We start from the raw sequence: 15,917 nt of genomic DNA on the forward strand, positions 1-15,917 counted from the left end.
AAAATTATTTCATGAGCAAAGTATTTCATAGAATCGTTTCTGCGCTTTATGAGCTTACATCGAGTAACTACTATAATTACCATTCACAGACATCGATCTTCTTCTTTTAAGAAACTTATTCTACTGAGATCATCCAATAATAGAATTTTGATCCCTTCTACTCTTCGTCAAGGCTCTTCTTCAGCCTAGACTCACACTATTACTAACTTACATACACTTTTCACTTGCCATAATCTCAAACTTGCTTCAGTAACGTTTACACAGCAGACTTCCGAGGTTAATCAATATGGTAATAATTAGCGAAAGTTAGGGTTAAGAGAAAAGGTAGAACAATAATCCCAAAAAATAAGGGAAACATAAAATACAAAGTAGACCCTCGATTACTCACAATTTTTATTATCCAAGGTTCAGAATATTTTCTATAACAGCCCCATAAATATACTAGAACATGCATTGAAACTTAATCACTAATTTAACAATATTCTATCCAAGATAAATTTAATAATCGAAAGAGCTCTCCAGTTTTGAATCTCGACATTAAAATACCCCACATAATCAAAGCCCTGTTATACCAGTGAGTTTACAAGTAACTAAACCCTACACACTTTCACCCATCGCCTCTCCCGAGCGACAACCGACAACCCCGTCTCACTAGCGAAGTTGAAAAGAAAAGAAAAAAACCAGTTACAGAGGGTTTAAAACTTCCTCAGTCCATTTCCAAGGATCTCTGTCGACCACGCTCTGCCCATCTTCCTCGGCGACCCTCGGGCGCCTAATTCACGAGATCAGACCCCGACGGGGTCGACAGTCGAAGGTTTTTTTCCGCGGGCGGGCGACGATACCGCACGGATTTAACTAATAAGAGCAATTAGCGCCGGGGGTAGTAACTAGAGGTGGTTTGCCCGCCATGGCATGTCTCTCGCCTGGCGGTCGCCTCGGTCAATACCCACCGGACAAGATGGCCGACGCCCACTCCAACACAAACTCAAAGTTACATACATTTATGTACTCAAATGTATAACCCACCCCCTCCGGACGGAGTTGCCTTTCTCCTTCCGCCGGCTTCAACCCTCCGGTCTCGCCATCCACTCGGCTACACGGACACCGAACTTCATCATTATTATCTCGCTGCCCTGGCATCCACCTTACCAGCGTGCGTGAATTTTGCAAAAGATGCTTTTGCGCCTGTGATCGTCGTCTCTGCGGCGGAGATGGAGGTGTTTGGGGAGAAATTAAAGAATTGGCGGCGCGGAGAATTGTCTTTGAGGATTGGGGTTGGCGTTTGGGGTGGATATGTTGTCTCAGTGGTTGTACTTATTAAAATAAGTACTCTTTATTTTTTTCTTTATTTTAATGTCGCGTTGATATCGGGGTCATTGGCGATGAGGTTGTGGTGGGGGATTATAGTTTTAGGGGCATGTTTGTTTGTTTAAGAAAATCTAGGGTGCTGGGTTTAATTTTGGAGTTTGGTCTTCTAGCTTCGGTTCCTTTGCAGTTGTGTAGGATATGATCGGTTGTAATAATATGTACTTTTGTTTTGAGTGATTTGTTGAGATTTTGACTGACAAGGAAGCTTCCCAGATGGGCAACTAGTTTAAAAGAACAACGATTGAAAGCTGGAGTATTCTACCTACTAATAACTGAAATAAATATCGTTTGCTTGAAAAATTTGGTATTTGATAGAAAAATGGCATCGAAGACGCTGAAACGCCCTGTATAAATATTTTATACTTTGAGTTAGGTAAGATTGACATTGAAACAGATAAAAAGACTAACTATTAAAGTACTAAATAATTTGAAAATTTGAGTATTGCATCCACACAAATTTATCAAAAATTTTTCCATCCCTTTCAAGAAACATTTAAAACACTTCTACTTAAATGGAGGTAAACTTAAACAATATTACCACACTAAATTCCCTATTTTATTAACGAAGAGAAATCCACCCCCAAAGGGTTAGTGCTCGCCTACCAAAGGGGTTGCTTTGACCAATCGCGCTCGAGAACTCACCACCCCCAATTACTATCATCCCCAAACATATTCCCGAATTTACGCAACATCTTCAACCTAAAAAATTAACTCTAAATGATACCTCTAAATTTTCCTGCATATTAAAAATAAGTCGCAACTAAAAATCGAAGGAACATTTCCACCCAACTACCAGCACCCTCTACAAAAATCATATCTTATCAGGAGCGAAACTGCTCCTCAACTTTTTCCCCTTAAATTACAGAAACTTGGCAGCGTGAAATTTTAACGAACCACCAGACACGGTAGCCAACTCGTTAGCCCTCGACATATCGCCAAAGAGGCCAGTCGACCAGGCACGTCGGTTCTCGATTGGTCAGTCGAAAGGGGTGGCAAGCCCACGCGTGTGATTGGTCAAAGCCACCCTTCTGCCAGGCGAATACTGACCCTTCGGGGGTGGATTTCTCTCCCTTGAAAAATATCGGCAATCTTTCGCACCCCCCTCTGGTAAACGAGCGGAAAGTAAACGTCGCGTCGCGGGGAAGTTGGTGAAACGTATGCGGATATTTCGGTAACCTAAACTGATTCGTCTCGCCTCGCACATTTCGCCTCTCCCTTCTCGCGTCAGCCTCCATCGATGGTTTATTTAGCCCTGGCGAATATCGGGGAAAAAGAGGCACACTGGGTTTCCAGCTGGAGTTGGCTGCTGAGTTTTTCCCTGCTGGAAAATTCAATTTTTGAGGCTGGCTCAGGGAGTATTTGGATATTTGGTGAAAATAATTTTCATTAGTTTTATTGCAAGATCAGGAATTCTATAAATTGTGCCAACATTCATCGACTATAGCATTAAGACAGAAGTCACATATTATTTAGTCTTATATACCATTTAATGAAATGAAAAGAAAAAGAATTATAAAAAATAGTAACTATTATTTTAAAATAAAAGCTGCATTTCTGATCTAGTATCTAGGTATTCTAGGGATCAATTAGAGTCAAACTAGTAGCTAATGGCTGATAAAAAGTTCCTAACTTCCCTAGCATGTATTATAATAAAACATACATACATAAAATAAAATCGAAATTTGGCGATTGAATTTAAATATTAAAAATCTCCTAGCGTCATTCGAACACCAAAGTGAATATTCAAACGATCCTACCTCTATTACATGAATATTGATATCGAAAATCCACATCAATATTCGATATTCCAAAATTCGACCAACCCCCGTCCAACTCCCCTCGAATTAGAAAATCAAAGACAAAGTATCGCGTCGAGGTCTCTCGCACAGAGATGTTTGATTAATTGATTTAGGAATATCCATTTAATTAGGCGAACATCGCAGAGTCTCCGAGATCAAGAGGCCCGTCAGACAATACTTTCCCCGTTCTTTATCGGGAAACCGAGAAGGATGGTCGCAGGGAGCGCTGGCGTATCGGCAATAATGAGATTGAAATTAATTCGACGGCGTGCTGGTCGACGAGATATTCGACGATAAGATAATTCAACAAATTTGCCCAACTAAGCCTCGGATTTTCCTTCCTCGGCCGTGCCTGTATCGCCCTCTCTACTTCGTTGCCTTTTTTCCATCCCCCCTCCCTCTCTCTTCCACTGTTCTCTACTCGACGACCTTTAACGGCCCGCCGCGAGACACTGCTCGAAGCAATACGAGCCCTAAACGGCCGGGAGACAAATGAACATTACTTAATCTTTTAACCAGGGACGAGACAGCGCCGCGAATGCAGCCGAACTAATCCAGCGCAATTGTTTTCGTCCATGTTGACTGCTTATCTGGCTTAACGGCCGACTAATTCCACGATCTAACAAACTTCGAGTTTCGGCGCCTCCGACCCCATCCCCCTAGCTAGTTAACCTCCGTTCCACAGTTTTTCATCGGGTAAGGGCTGCGGGGAATGAACACCGGACATTAAGATACAGGGAACAACGTAGTCGCTTAACGCCTGCGAGATCATACGTGTCTCCTGGAGATAGCGGAATGGGTGTCGTTTAACGGGAGAATAAATGCGCTCTGAGGGCAATTGTGAAATGGGAGAGTAATGGGTGGATGTTAATTAAATGGTTGAAGAAATTGGCGATATTGGGACTGAGATGAAGTGAGGTGGAGTGAGGGTGGAAGAGTGGAATTATTTAACCGCGGGTAATGTGGTGGGTAAATTGAAGAGAAATTTGTGAGTTTGTGTGGCTGTGTCCCTTTTGTTTTTAATTGATAAAGTGTGAAATTGGTGGTGCTGAAAGAAGTACGATAAAGAAATTGATAAACTGTTTTAGAGGTAATTTAATCAAGTAATACTTAAATGATAATTAAAAGTCTACCTAAAAGCTTAAAGTAAAATTTTCTGTTTCTATTGCCTAGAATATTTTGAAAATATTTAAATTTATCATCCCCCTTAGTAGTGTCTAACGAAAAAAGTAGATTCATGAGCAAAGTTTTGCTCCACTTGCAGTTAATGCAGTAATTAAGCAATATTGCAAATAGAAATGTTCTTTTCGCTCTCTTAAAAAGATTCTAATATTTTTAATTACGATCTACTTGCAGAGATGACACATATCTATATTGAACACAGGTTATTATATAAGGTATATTTTTTTCAGTTGCAACTGTTCCATATTTCCATGCATAAAAGTAAAGGGCAGTGAAAATTTATGTAATAATTCTACGTACATAATTACAACTCCAGATACTGGGAAATTGTCGTCTCGTTGACATTTTCGTACCATGGTCTCTTTCACTGTAGAGGGTATACGTCCCCTAACCGGATCCTAGGGGGAAGTACTTTTGTAGAGAACTGTACCACCCTTTGGTAGGCAACCGTGCGTTACATCGCTGCCCCTGAAGTTCAGACAATTCAGGTGCAAAGAATGAAGACAGTTCAGTTTCGCAAATCAATATTCGACCCTGTGTTCTGGATTTTCTTTCAACGTCACAATTTGTTACACCACTTCACTTACATATTTAGAATTCGGAAAAGCATCACCATTCAGAATTTCTTCGCAATAATAATAACAGTAATATTGTATTCACCACTGTATTATGCACTGAGATTACGTGTTTATCTAAATTTTGGAAATCATTTCTAAATTGGAGATTTGTCTTTTAAAGAAGCACTATGTTAAGTCAAGCTTTCTCTATCATTCAATTTTAAGCCTGAATTTCATACATAATACACATCCCAGATACCTCCAAAACCAATCAACCCCAATCCTGAAGAACTAACCACTGCTAAATTCCCCCAAACACTGTCAGTCTCCAAAAACATATCAAAATCAAGAGAAACCTCATTCCGAATCAGAAAACCCCAACTCTCCCTCAAAAACCAGAAACCACCCACATTTCCTTGCCAAAGGGTCAAAACCTCCCAACAAATACCCTAAAGCCTACACCTCATTCACGAGCCCCCAAAAATTCCAAAAATTCCAAAAACTCAGCAGCAACAGTCCTCAAAAAAATTCGCAACAGAAAAAGTCTCCATAGACCCGCTCTCTCCTTTCCCTCTTCCTTTTCCCGTCTCCCGCGCTGTGTTCCACAGCCGCGACGGCGGATACGGGCTCAACGACAGCGGAAGCGTGGGAGGGGGCCAGAGCGAGCGTTTGACATATTTTGTCCGGAAAACCGACAGATCAGGGACGAAAGCGGCATGCGAGGAAAGGGTTGGGGGTAGCGAGCACGGGGGCACCTCTGCTTCTGACGTGGAGATTAGTGTCCGCCATTGTGGCGACGTCGCCATAGTTAACACGCATTCAGACCGCGGAGGAGGCAGTGGCGAAACTATTGACCAGCCTGCTAGTCGCGGGCATCCCGCCCCATCAGCCTTCTTTCCACGCTCAACCCCCGTCGGCCTCTAAAAAGCCCCCGTGTCCCCGCGGACAGCGGGGGCGGGGATGATCTATCGTCGCGGTCGAATCGCGTTCGCCTTTCGACTATAGGGAACGTGGCAGAAGTCGGTTGACAGATGAATGTGCCCTGGGAACAATGGGGACCGACCAAAAATTAACGGCATTGTCTTAACTTTGGGCGCGCGGCGGCGTGTTTGCTCGCGCCCGACCGAGTCGATTGCCGCGAAACAGGGAGACGCGCGGTGTATTCAGAAGAGAGGCTTTCTGGGGGCTTTCGATTACGCGCCGACGACGGATTGCGCCCCGGCGTAACTGCCGGATTTCGAACTTTATGACGTGTAATTTTGGCTTTGACGTGTTCGGGAGATGTACGAGCGCGGCGAGACACTGGGCGACGAGCCCGTTTACGGGCCTCCGTGCCTTGTTCTGTGGAGGATAAAAGTGCGCTCGCTGGGGATAATGGAGAGAGCAGGGGGGCGAGGATGGGGTTGCGGGACTGGCAAGTTTTTTGGTGACGTAAGTGGGAGTGGATAACCGTCTGTAATCTGAAATTTTTAATGAAGGGACACTCTTTTTGTGTAGAACTAGCAAATATTGATTCCCAGATGAGAATTGTAGAATTTGCAAATTTCAAAATTTTTGTTCAAAATAGAAGTGATGGTTTGGAATCCTCTCAAAAACTAGGGAATATTGTTTAGTATAATGTCAGCTCTGGGCTTCACAAAAACTATCTAGCTCTAAATATAATGAGTATTATCTGATAATAATATCTGAAAGAAATGAGAGTCTGTAGATTGCTACATTTTCAACTGTTTTATGGAGCAATCACATCTCATACATTTCTTTTCCCAAGAAAGGTACATTTAAAGTTCAACTGCAATTCCGCATAAAAGAAAATTTCTCATCAATATTATTTCCTACGAGACAAAAAAAGTCTATCTTACGTTCCAGATAAAGAGAAATGAAAATTGATATACCAATAGAAAGGAACTGAGTAAAAAAAGAAGCGAATACTTTTCCTCGTCCCAAGTAATAAAATTTCCCACTGCAATAAGCCAGTGATACATCACGAGGTCCGATGACAGCTCCTTATTGCTGCAACCAGCTGCATTCAGGTGCATCTCACCTATGAGATTCACTATTCTTGCCTGAGTTTCGAAAGGTAATGCCCTTCCTCGTCAAAAGATGGCGTGATGCATTTCTAAACGAAAACGTACTTGTTAGCTCCTCCAGTTGCTTCTATAATTGGAAAAGAAAATGATACGCGCAATTTTATTCTGTTAAACAATTCGAAGTATGTTGGTTAATAATTCGTCTACGAATAGAATGTAACAGGATGTTTCATTATCAAAGAACGCGACGGCTTGTACACGCGAACAGCATTGCGAAACGCATTATGCAATAAACGTAATAAAGGTCCAATAATGCCTCGGAACGACTTAAACAAATTATGTAACGAGCTTTCTATAGACGACGATGGCATATCGGAAAGTGTTATAAGACAGACCGCCCCTTCTTCCTTCTCCGAGCTATCAGTCGATTTGTTCACGGAATCAATTACACGCGATTATAATCGCTCTTCCTATTCAGTCAAAATTAGCAGCTGTCTTTGAAGCAAGTTTCGCGTTACTGCGTCTCTTCGTAATGAACTATTTGAAGGCCTCACCATTTTTAAGACTATGTATCCTGTTATAGTAGGTCTATATCACTTTTCTCGGTTCTAACTGCTGTGCTTTAAAATAATGGAAAGTTTCTTTATTTTAAATTTGACGCGCTTCTACGATATTTTTTAGAACTATTGTTTTACAAACTCTTGTTACTGTTTTCTTTTTAACTGTGAATTAAAATAATATTGAGATTTCTGTCATTACAGAGTGACTGTTTTTCTCACTCTTCTGTGGAATTGTACTCTTTTGAATTTAATTATTTGAGATTTCTTTTTTATAAACTTGTTGTCTTTTCCGTCATCCCTTGGCATGACTTTCTTCTTTTCTGCTGTTCTCGCGTTATATAATTCTCAATAGAAATAACTGAGCTTTTCATTGTTTTAAATTTATCACCCTTCCGGCTATTTTCTAGAATTATTCTTATTCTTAAAAGAATCAAGAGGTATCCAATTATAAGCTCGTTGTTCTTCCCATCACTTTTTAGAACTATTCTCTGATTTTTCACCCACCCTGCCTTTACTTAATTTTCAGTTCAAGTAACAGAATTTTTTCATCATAAATTCCTTATCCTTCTCATTATTTCTTACAATAATTTTCCACCAATTTCTTTTTTCAAATTCTCAATAAAAATACTTCAAAAATGATCTCAAAGATGTTCTCAGTAAGCTCTAGTATGACCCTCCTTTTGCAACAATTTGCAGACCTGGAATAAATAAAGCCCGCGCATGAAATGGAATGGGACACTCCAATAAAGTGAGACAAATTATTTAAAAACAATGTGGTTTATTTGAATCGCACAAGACATACACCGTATCTGCTATGTTTATAATTAGGGACCTCCCCGCGGAAAAGCTGTCCAAAGTCATTCGCTTCGACGTTTGGCCAGGCTTTGCCCGAAGACGCCTGCATTTTCTCGTATTGCCTTAATGTCGATCCTCGGTTCAAAGGTGTCCAGAACGAGCGTGGGCGAGGGCCACGCGCGCTCTCTCTCGAAACCGAGCTTCGGATTATTTTTACCCTGGATCAGAAGATTTCTCGCTAAAAATCCAATTTCCCTGCTACCGATACCTTCGTTCGCCTCCTCGATGTGCCTCTATTCCCGTCGCCGACTATATTATAGGAAATACTCTTCTCTTTATTTATTTAACTGTCTAGATACTTCATTTCGCTATACCTCTGCAATTCTCCGCCTCATCCGGGATTATCTTCTTTTTCATTTACCATTTTACATGATTTACCCTGTGTAGAAACGTTAGAAATCGGCTGGAGGTGCCACGGTCGAGAAGCTCGAGAAATCCTCGAAACAAGTTTCAAATTTCCCGCGGTCTTTCCCCCTCTGCCCGTGTCCCGCCAGTCGAGTCGCCCGTCGCGAGATTTGCCTGTGTGATTGAGTATTTTGTTCTCATTTCGTGAGGCAGGGAACTTGGTCCTATGGTAGGATGAATTCGAATAAGAAAGACGAGGATAACTATTGGAACCGAAGCGTGGCGTTTCGTGGACTCGTTTCGTTTTCATTCTCCGTTTCGAAGGTCTCGAAAAATGGGGGTCCTGGAGTCGGGCCCCTGGGAAAAAATCCACGGAGACGCCTCGACGCCCTGTTTTCTCGTTCGCGTGAAAAAATTGATGCAATTAATAGTATGGATGATTTTATTTATTTTCTCGTTCGACGACAGTCGTCTGCCTTATTCTCCGCCCGGTTCTCCACCTCCCTGTTTCTTTTTTTCGTCTCGTTTGTCCCTACGGGCAGTGCCATATATTTACAATAATATCGTATAAACGGAGCCTGGCATGTACGTATTTCAGAATCGACCTAACAAATGTTTTCTTCTTTTATCCTTTCCTTTAACTAGATAACGAGATTTTTATCTAGGGCCGTACACGTCTAACACCGAGACAACTATGTTGATATGAGTTTCATCTTTCTTCATCCTTCGTTAATTAATTAAGTCACTCGCACCGGGTACGCATCGAAACCGTAAAATCCTGTCGCACACACTCTCCTTTTGCCATTCGCACACAGTTTTAACGAACACACTCACACAGCTGAAAATCGAACACGCGCAGTCGTCTATCGTTCATCGAAATTATTACCTTATTGCCTATATCAATTTTTTTTTTTTTTATTTAGGAACAGTCCCCTTCGAAAACGTTTACAACGAGGCGTTTCAGGAGAAAAGGAAACGAAAGTGAAGGAAAATAAAACGTACGTTTAATGGAACGCAAAAGTGGGAAAAGAAATAATCGGTTCGGCGACGGTGGTCGCGTCGCCCCGCGAGTACACCTCAGTCTTGGGCTAGAACGAAAGAACAGAAAAGGAAAAATAATATTAATAAATCGTTAACCATCAGGTGCGCCTCGTGCTTGGACGCTACGATTTTCGCAGGATCAACGATCCAATCTCGATCCTGCGAAAGCCGAATGCCCGACCACGGCAATAAATATAACCAACGAACAAACGCTAGAGCAATAACGTGGCTGCGACGTGGCCATCGATTTTCGAACGACGATCGAATTTTTTAGTTTTTTTTTTTTTTCTTTATTCGAAGTCGATCGAAAAAATCGAGGAGCACCTCGCGCGACGATCGCAGCGCCGATAAACCTAAACAACTTTGGCATCTTCTTAACCATTTAAAACATCTCTCGATAATAATTTAATATTCGGAATAAAATAATGAAGACGGCGCTTAGAGTCGCTGCAACAGCGTTAATAATAGTACCAATGAATAATAATAATAGTAATAATAATAATAATAATAATAATAATAGAGTCAATAATAATATAATGACAATGACAATAATAATAATATTAATAAGCAATAATAGAAATGGTAATAATAATAGAGGATAAAGTCAATAAAAGTACTATGATACATTTTATATAGGATCGAGCTAGTGCTTAAGATCTAGAACGCGTTCGAGGGTTTTTCTTTACTTTACAAGTACATCAAGTACACACGGTATCCTAAGCGTCGCGATACGTGAAACAGAGCTTTCGAATACCGATGGTTCGTCGCGTTTATATACAGAAAGGATCGATGAAATCGGTGTTACCTCGACGAAAGAAAATCTATCATTTTTTTTTTTTCCTTTCTTTCAACAAAAGAGAGGAGAAGAGAGTGTCGGCATCGGTCGACGCGTTTCTTAATAGCGACGCTGATAAGTATAATGTACAAAAAGATTTTCCACCTCCCTTCTTCCTCGCTTTGTCCCTAATACATACAGAGCGATCGCAGGTCTCCATAGCAATATAACGTAATGTACATATATATACACAAACACAGCTCTCACATACATATATACATATATATTACGTTATACAGTATGTATAATATATATCCATCATTAAATAAATAATCTTCAAATGCGATAATAAAGTCACTATTCTCCGTGATCTTATGTATAATATTTATATCTGTATAATTTTCATTTAGACTTCATATATATATATATAATATATATTTATATTTATATTTATACTCTTCATATATATGCATATTTATATTTATAGTGTCTTTATTTATAATTATTTATAAGGATATACTTTTAAATAGCTGTGCTGAGACTCGCAAAGTGGTAACCATTCGTTCTTTTTTCTAGTTCAATTAAAATGCAGAGTACGCCCTCTATCGAGCACCCCCGTGTCTCTTCTCGCCGCCCCTGAACCGCGCTGTTCCAGTCCAGCCTTCGTTATCGAGACCCTCCTTGGCCCATACTCGGCCCTCCGCCTCGAGGGCCACGTCTCTCGTTGTGTGCTTCCAATGTTTGCATTTATACATGCTCCTCCTCTCTGGGACCGTTTCCAGGTCCTCTGATCGGCTGTTCCCTCACCGACCTACCACCTCTCCTGATCCTGAGAGGCAACGTCTCCGAGGAGATCCGTCGAGTCACAGTTCGTCACTCACAACGCCAGCTTAGCTCATTGGACTCCTACTGTCTTCAGGACTCTCGTCTACTCTGCTCCCCTCCCGAGGAAGAAGATCCCTTCTTCAGTACACGGGGTAGGGTGGCCTGTGAGGCCACAGTGGCGGGATCGGCGGTAGGCTTCCGTTCCAAGATCAAGTGTCTTTGGTACTCAGCGAGGAGTCCTCGTCCTGACTGCCAGGGTACGGCATGCCCAGCTTGGGCCCCTGCTGCACCACCACCACGCACTTCCTCATGTGCTTCTCCAGCGTGCTGGGCACCGAGAATGGCATCTCGCAGAAGCGGCACTTGTAAGTGTCCTTGCCGTGTCTGCCGTGGGTCTTCATGTGCCTGGTCAGCTTCGAGCTCTGCGCGCACGCGTACGAGCACAACTCACACTTGTAAGGCTTCTCACCTGTGTGGGAACGCCTGTGGACTGTTAGATTAGAGCAGTTCTTGAACACTTTGCCGCAGTACTCGCACGTGTCGTTCCTCCCGCTGCGTTCCTTCTTCAGCAACGGGCTAGGCAGACCTTGCAGAGCTAGGCTGGACGTGGTAGCCTTGGTCGCCTTGCGGAACTCGTTGTTCTCTAGGTAATGGGGACTGGGTAGCCATAGGCCGCCGAAGTCTGGCCCCGAGGACCTGGGAAAGCCCTGACCCGAGAATATGTTGGGTGTGGTCGAGGAATTGAAGTTCGTGGGCGACAGCGCGCTGTCTTTCTCCTTGTTGTTGTTCAGGGAGTTGGTCAGGTTCGACGGGGACTCCGTCTTGATGAACCCTCCTCTGTGATTTTCTTGCAGAGCCTGCCTATAAGCCTCAGAATACTGCGCGATGTTACTCAACCCAAATTTCTCCATCAGGTCACCTACCAAACTCGCTGGCTTCTGGTCCACGCGACCTCCACTCTCCTCCCCACTCTGCCCTTGTGTAGTACTCAGATCCTCAGGTGTATTCTCCTCGATATCCTCTCGCTTGACCTTCAATTCAATCTCCTCCGCCTCGTCGAGGTCCATATTCTCATCACAGCTGGAGCCATCCTCAGGAACCGTCTCAACACTACCTTGGGGACTGGCAGCGTTCAGGCTCTCCTGGTGCTCCTTCCTCATATGCTTCCTGAGCTCTGCGAAATTAGCAAGCTCCAGTTCACAAACTTCACACCTGGTTGATGTCTGGCCATCCTGCGTCCCATCCTGCTGGTACTGTCTCTCCTTGTCCCGATGGCTTCGTCTGTGGACAATCAGATTCGACTGGAACCGAAACTTCTTATCGCAGACCTCGCAGGAGTAGATGTTCTCCGACGCCGAGTCAGCGATGATTGGCGTCGATGCTACAGGCGGACTAGGCTTCTCGCTGTCCGTCGAGTTGTTGTTGTTGTGTCCAACCGGGCTCTGGCTGTAGCAGGGCGGCGAATTCTCCTTCTGGTGGTTACCATGTGTCAGGATCGCGGTGTTGTTCGACGCTGGGCTGGGTGGCGCTGGTTGGATGTGGTTCTGGACAGGCTGCTGCGGCTGCTGGACGGTACTGGGCACTGGCACAGGCGGTACCGGGGCAGGGGGGTTGGAATTCGTCGTAGTGTTCCCGCTACTTGGTGGAGCCGCGCCTAAGGACGGGTTAGCGAGGCTCCTTAGGCGCGCCGAGTAAAAATCCAGGTTGGCCTCAAGTGGGGGAGGATGGGCCTGGCTGGCCAGGCCTCGACCATGCGACAACTCGGCTAGGTTGGCAAGGTTCCTGGCATTATTAAGTGAATCCAACGAGCTACGGACCAGAGGGTCCCCTAGGTTCAGGCCATCCATCCCGCGCAGAGGATCGCCCAGGTTCTGGAGGTTCCTCGTCGCGGTCTGCAGCTCCTGCAGGCCTCTGTACCCGGCCAGCGGATTCAGGGCCAGGAAGTCGGGCCTAAACATCGGCGGGAAGCTTCGTTCCAGGTGTTGAGGTAGCCTCAGGAAGCTGTGAAGCGGGTCGCCGACCAGAGACGCTGACGATTGCAGCTGCTGTCGTCCACTACTGTTGCCGCTGGAGTTGGTGCCCCCAGAGGAGTTCGCGGCGGAGGAACTGCCAGTGGACTTGCCGCTGAGGTTCAGGTGGTTCGGCGGGCTCAGGTGGTGCGCGTGGGTGGGCGTGGGCGTCGGTGGACTCGGTGCGGGCGTGTTCGAGGAAGAGTTCGTCGACGACGTTGGGGAGGTGTATAGCCTCGCGCCGTGGACGCTCTGGATGTGCTGGAGCAGCTCCCAGGCGGAGGACTGTCTTCTGGAGCACTGGGAGCACTGCAGCCATCTCGGTTCTGAAACAGACGAGCCCATGGGATTGCGGTTAGGCGTTCGAATTCGACACGCGGGGGACGATTACGCGCGCGATAAGTTATGACAATGGAGACGCTCGTGGATTATCAGGGAGCACAGTGATATATGGTGTTGGAGAGAAGTGGTAAAAGTCGGAGGGAGGTTGTAGGACAGGGTGTAAAAATACGTGTTTGGTGGGAAGCAGTCAGGGGCACAGTGGCGTAGACGTTAGAGGAATGGCAATTATGTACCATGTTGGTAATTGAATTTTTGGATGTTTATTGAGATCGTGTGCTGGGTAATGAGACAATTTACTACTCTGGAAAAGTAGAGATAACATAGGGATTATTTGGTGTACAATAGTTACTGGTTATAATTGTTCAGTGATTATGGCTCTGTTCTAACAAGTCAAATATAGAAACTTGAATAATTGAATGAATATTGAAAAATTTGAAAATTGAAATGTTTGTAATATTGAGAAATTAGAACCCTTCAAATTTTAAACTCAAATGTTTTAAATTTCAAACATTTGAATACTTCTATATTTAAATATTTGAAATGTGGAGTAATTGAAAATTTGGAAAATTAAATATTTGTATATCAGTTGAAAATTAGAATATTTGAAATTTAAGAATTTTGAATCCTTTAATTAAAAAAATTTTGAATTTTTAAATTTCAAAAATTTTACTGTCTAAAAAACTTATACCTCCTACTAACAAATCTGTCCACATAAAATATAACCACAAAACAATAACAAAAAGAAATAACCACTTAAAAATATCAAAAAACTCTCCAACTACAATAAAACCATCTCGTTTTTATTGTGCAAAGCGCCACTGTTCATCTCCCCACTATCAATTTCCGAGGCACCCTTAATTTCGCGGAATCGCTCTAGAAATCGGACCATCGATTGAATTCGGAATTCAAACGGCACGCCTGTGTCAAATTGCGGTCCAGGCCGCGTCGCTGGGGCTTAAAAATAATATCCCCGAGAAGGATGGTCGACTGCTGATGCACGCGGGGGTGGGCATAGAGCTCGCTACAATGGGGATCGGTTGCCGCAGCGGCTGGAAACTGACCCTTAACGACTTCTCGACCCTCCCTCTTTATGCCGCGACGGGGGAGGGACGGGTTTTGAATTTCAATGTTTTTAATCCAGAATATCAGATTTTTGGCCATTTTTCACGCTCCGCGTACCAGAGACGCCACTACGCGACGCTTGGGGGTGTCCGTGGGATTTTATTAATTCGACGCCACCCTCGGGGACAGGCGCAAAGGGCGATGGAAGAACAGACGCTTCTCGAGAGCTACCCTTATTTTCGCGACTCCACGGGCCGTCGTCGAACGTAACCTCCAAGACATATTCGCGGACCCTGGAACTCCGGACGTTGGGGACGATCGTGACTGAAATTTACGTCTTCGGTGAAGAGTGAGACTGTGGAGGCGTTTTTCAAGTCGATGTACTCTGTCCAGGGAGATCTCCCTTTTTAGATGCCGTATCGTTCGTGGTCATGGGGACGTAACTGTTCCATTCGCAGTTGGACGACAGAGGAGAGTGGATGGGGAATTTATTGCGGTGTCACGTGTGACGACGACTGCTTTAGAGGATATTTTGATCGGGGATAATTTTCATCCGCGGTGGAGGAAGCGTTGTGTTACTCCTTGTTCATGGGGTGTCAAATTTTTATTGGTAATGAGACTTCGAGGGTATATTTTTTTGTGGTGAAGTTTGAAATCTTTCGAGAACTTTGTGAGATCATTGCACGAAAGTAAAGAGCTTGAACAATGGAGAGAAGAGCCAGGCTTTCTTTGAATACCACTAAGAAAGAATAATCATTGGCTATCTCTTGAGTTCACGCAAAGTACAGCACCACCATCTCGTTTCATTCATGAGAAAACTTGGTTTACGTAGACCTCTGTCGCCCAAGCTTGCTTCAACAGATTCTGCTGTGTATTAATAAACTCCTTAAATGGAAAGCTAAACAGTCCCCGCAATTATTCAGTTAACTCATTGTACCCCAATCTCAGAACTACGTAGGAGTTGAGGATTACAATAATTACAAGAAATAATTCTACATTGAATATGTACATGAGAGCCAGACTAACACAAATCCTTTTTTGTTATTCTTCAGGATAGTGAAAAGCAAATGCGATTATCCATTTCTTAACATAGTATTCCAAGTAGTCTATACTGTTAAATTCTTTCATTTATAACGTACCTGTTATTCTAATAAAATAAAGAAAAAGCAG

The 15,917-nt window shown here is 43.6% G+C and overlaps 1 protein-coding gene across 1 annotated transcript in view; it reads right to left on the bottom strand.

Annotated features, from left to right (window-relative positions):
• Positions 1-11,447: 11,447 nt before the first annotated feature.
• The window catches only part of Cph (BCL11 transcription factor chronophage), a 36,833-nt gene continuing 32,363 nt past the window's right edge, over positions 11,448-15,917 (bottom strand). The window contains exon 3 of the mRNA XM_076391174.1: positions 11,448-13,669. Within this exon, the coding sequence (XP_076247289.1) occupies positions 11,544-13,669 (2,126 nt within the window). The 3' untranslated portion in view covers positions 11,448-11,543. The remainder of the gene's footprint in view (positions 13,670-15,917) is intronic.

This window comes from Calliopsis andreniformis, unplaced genomic scaffold (genome assembly GCF_051401765.1).
Source record: "Calliopsis andreniformis isolate RMS-2024a unplaced genomic scaffold, iyCalAndr_principal scaffold0022, whole genome shotgun sequence".
NCBI lineage: Eukaryota > Metazoa > Arthropoda > Insecta > Hymenoptera > Andrenidae > Calliopsis > Calliopsis andreniformis.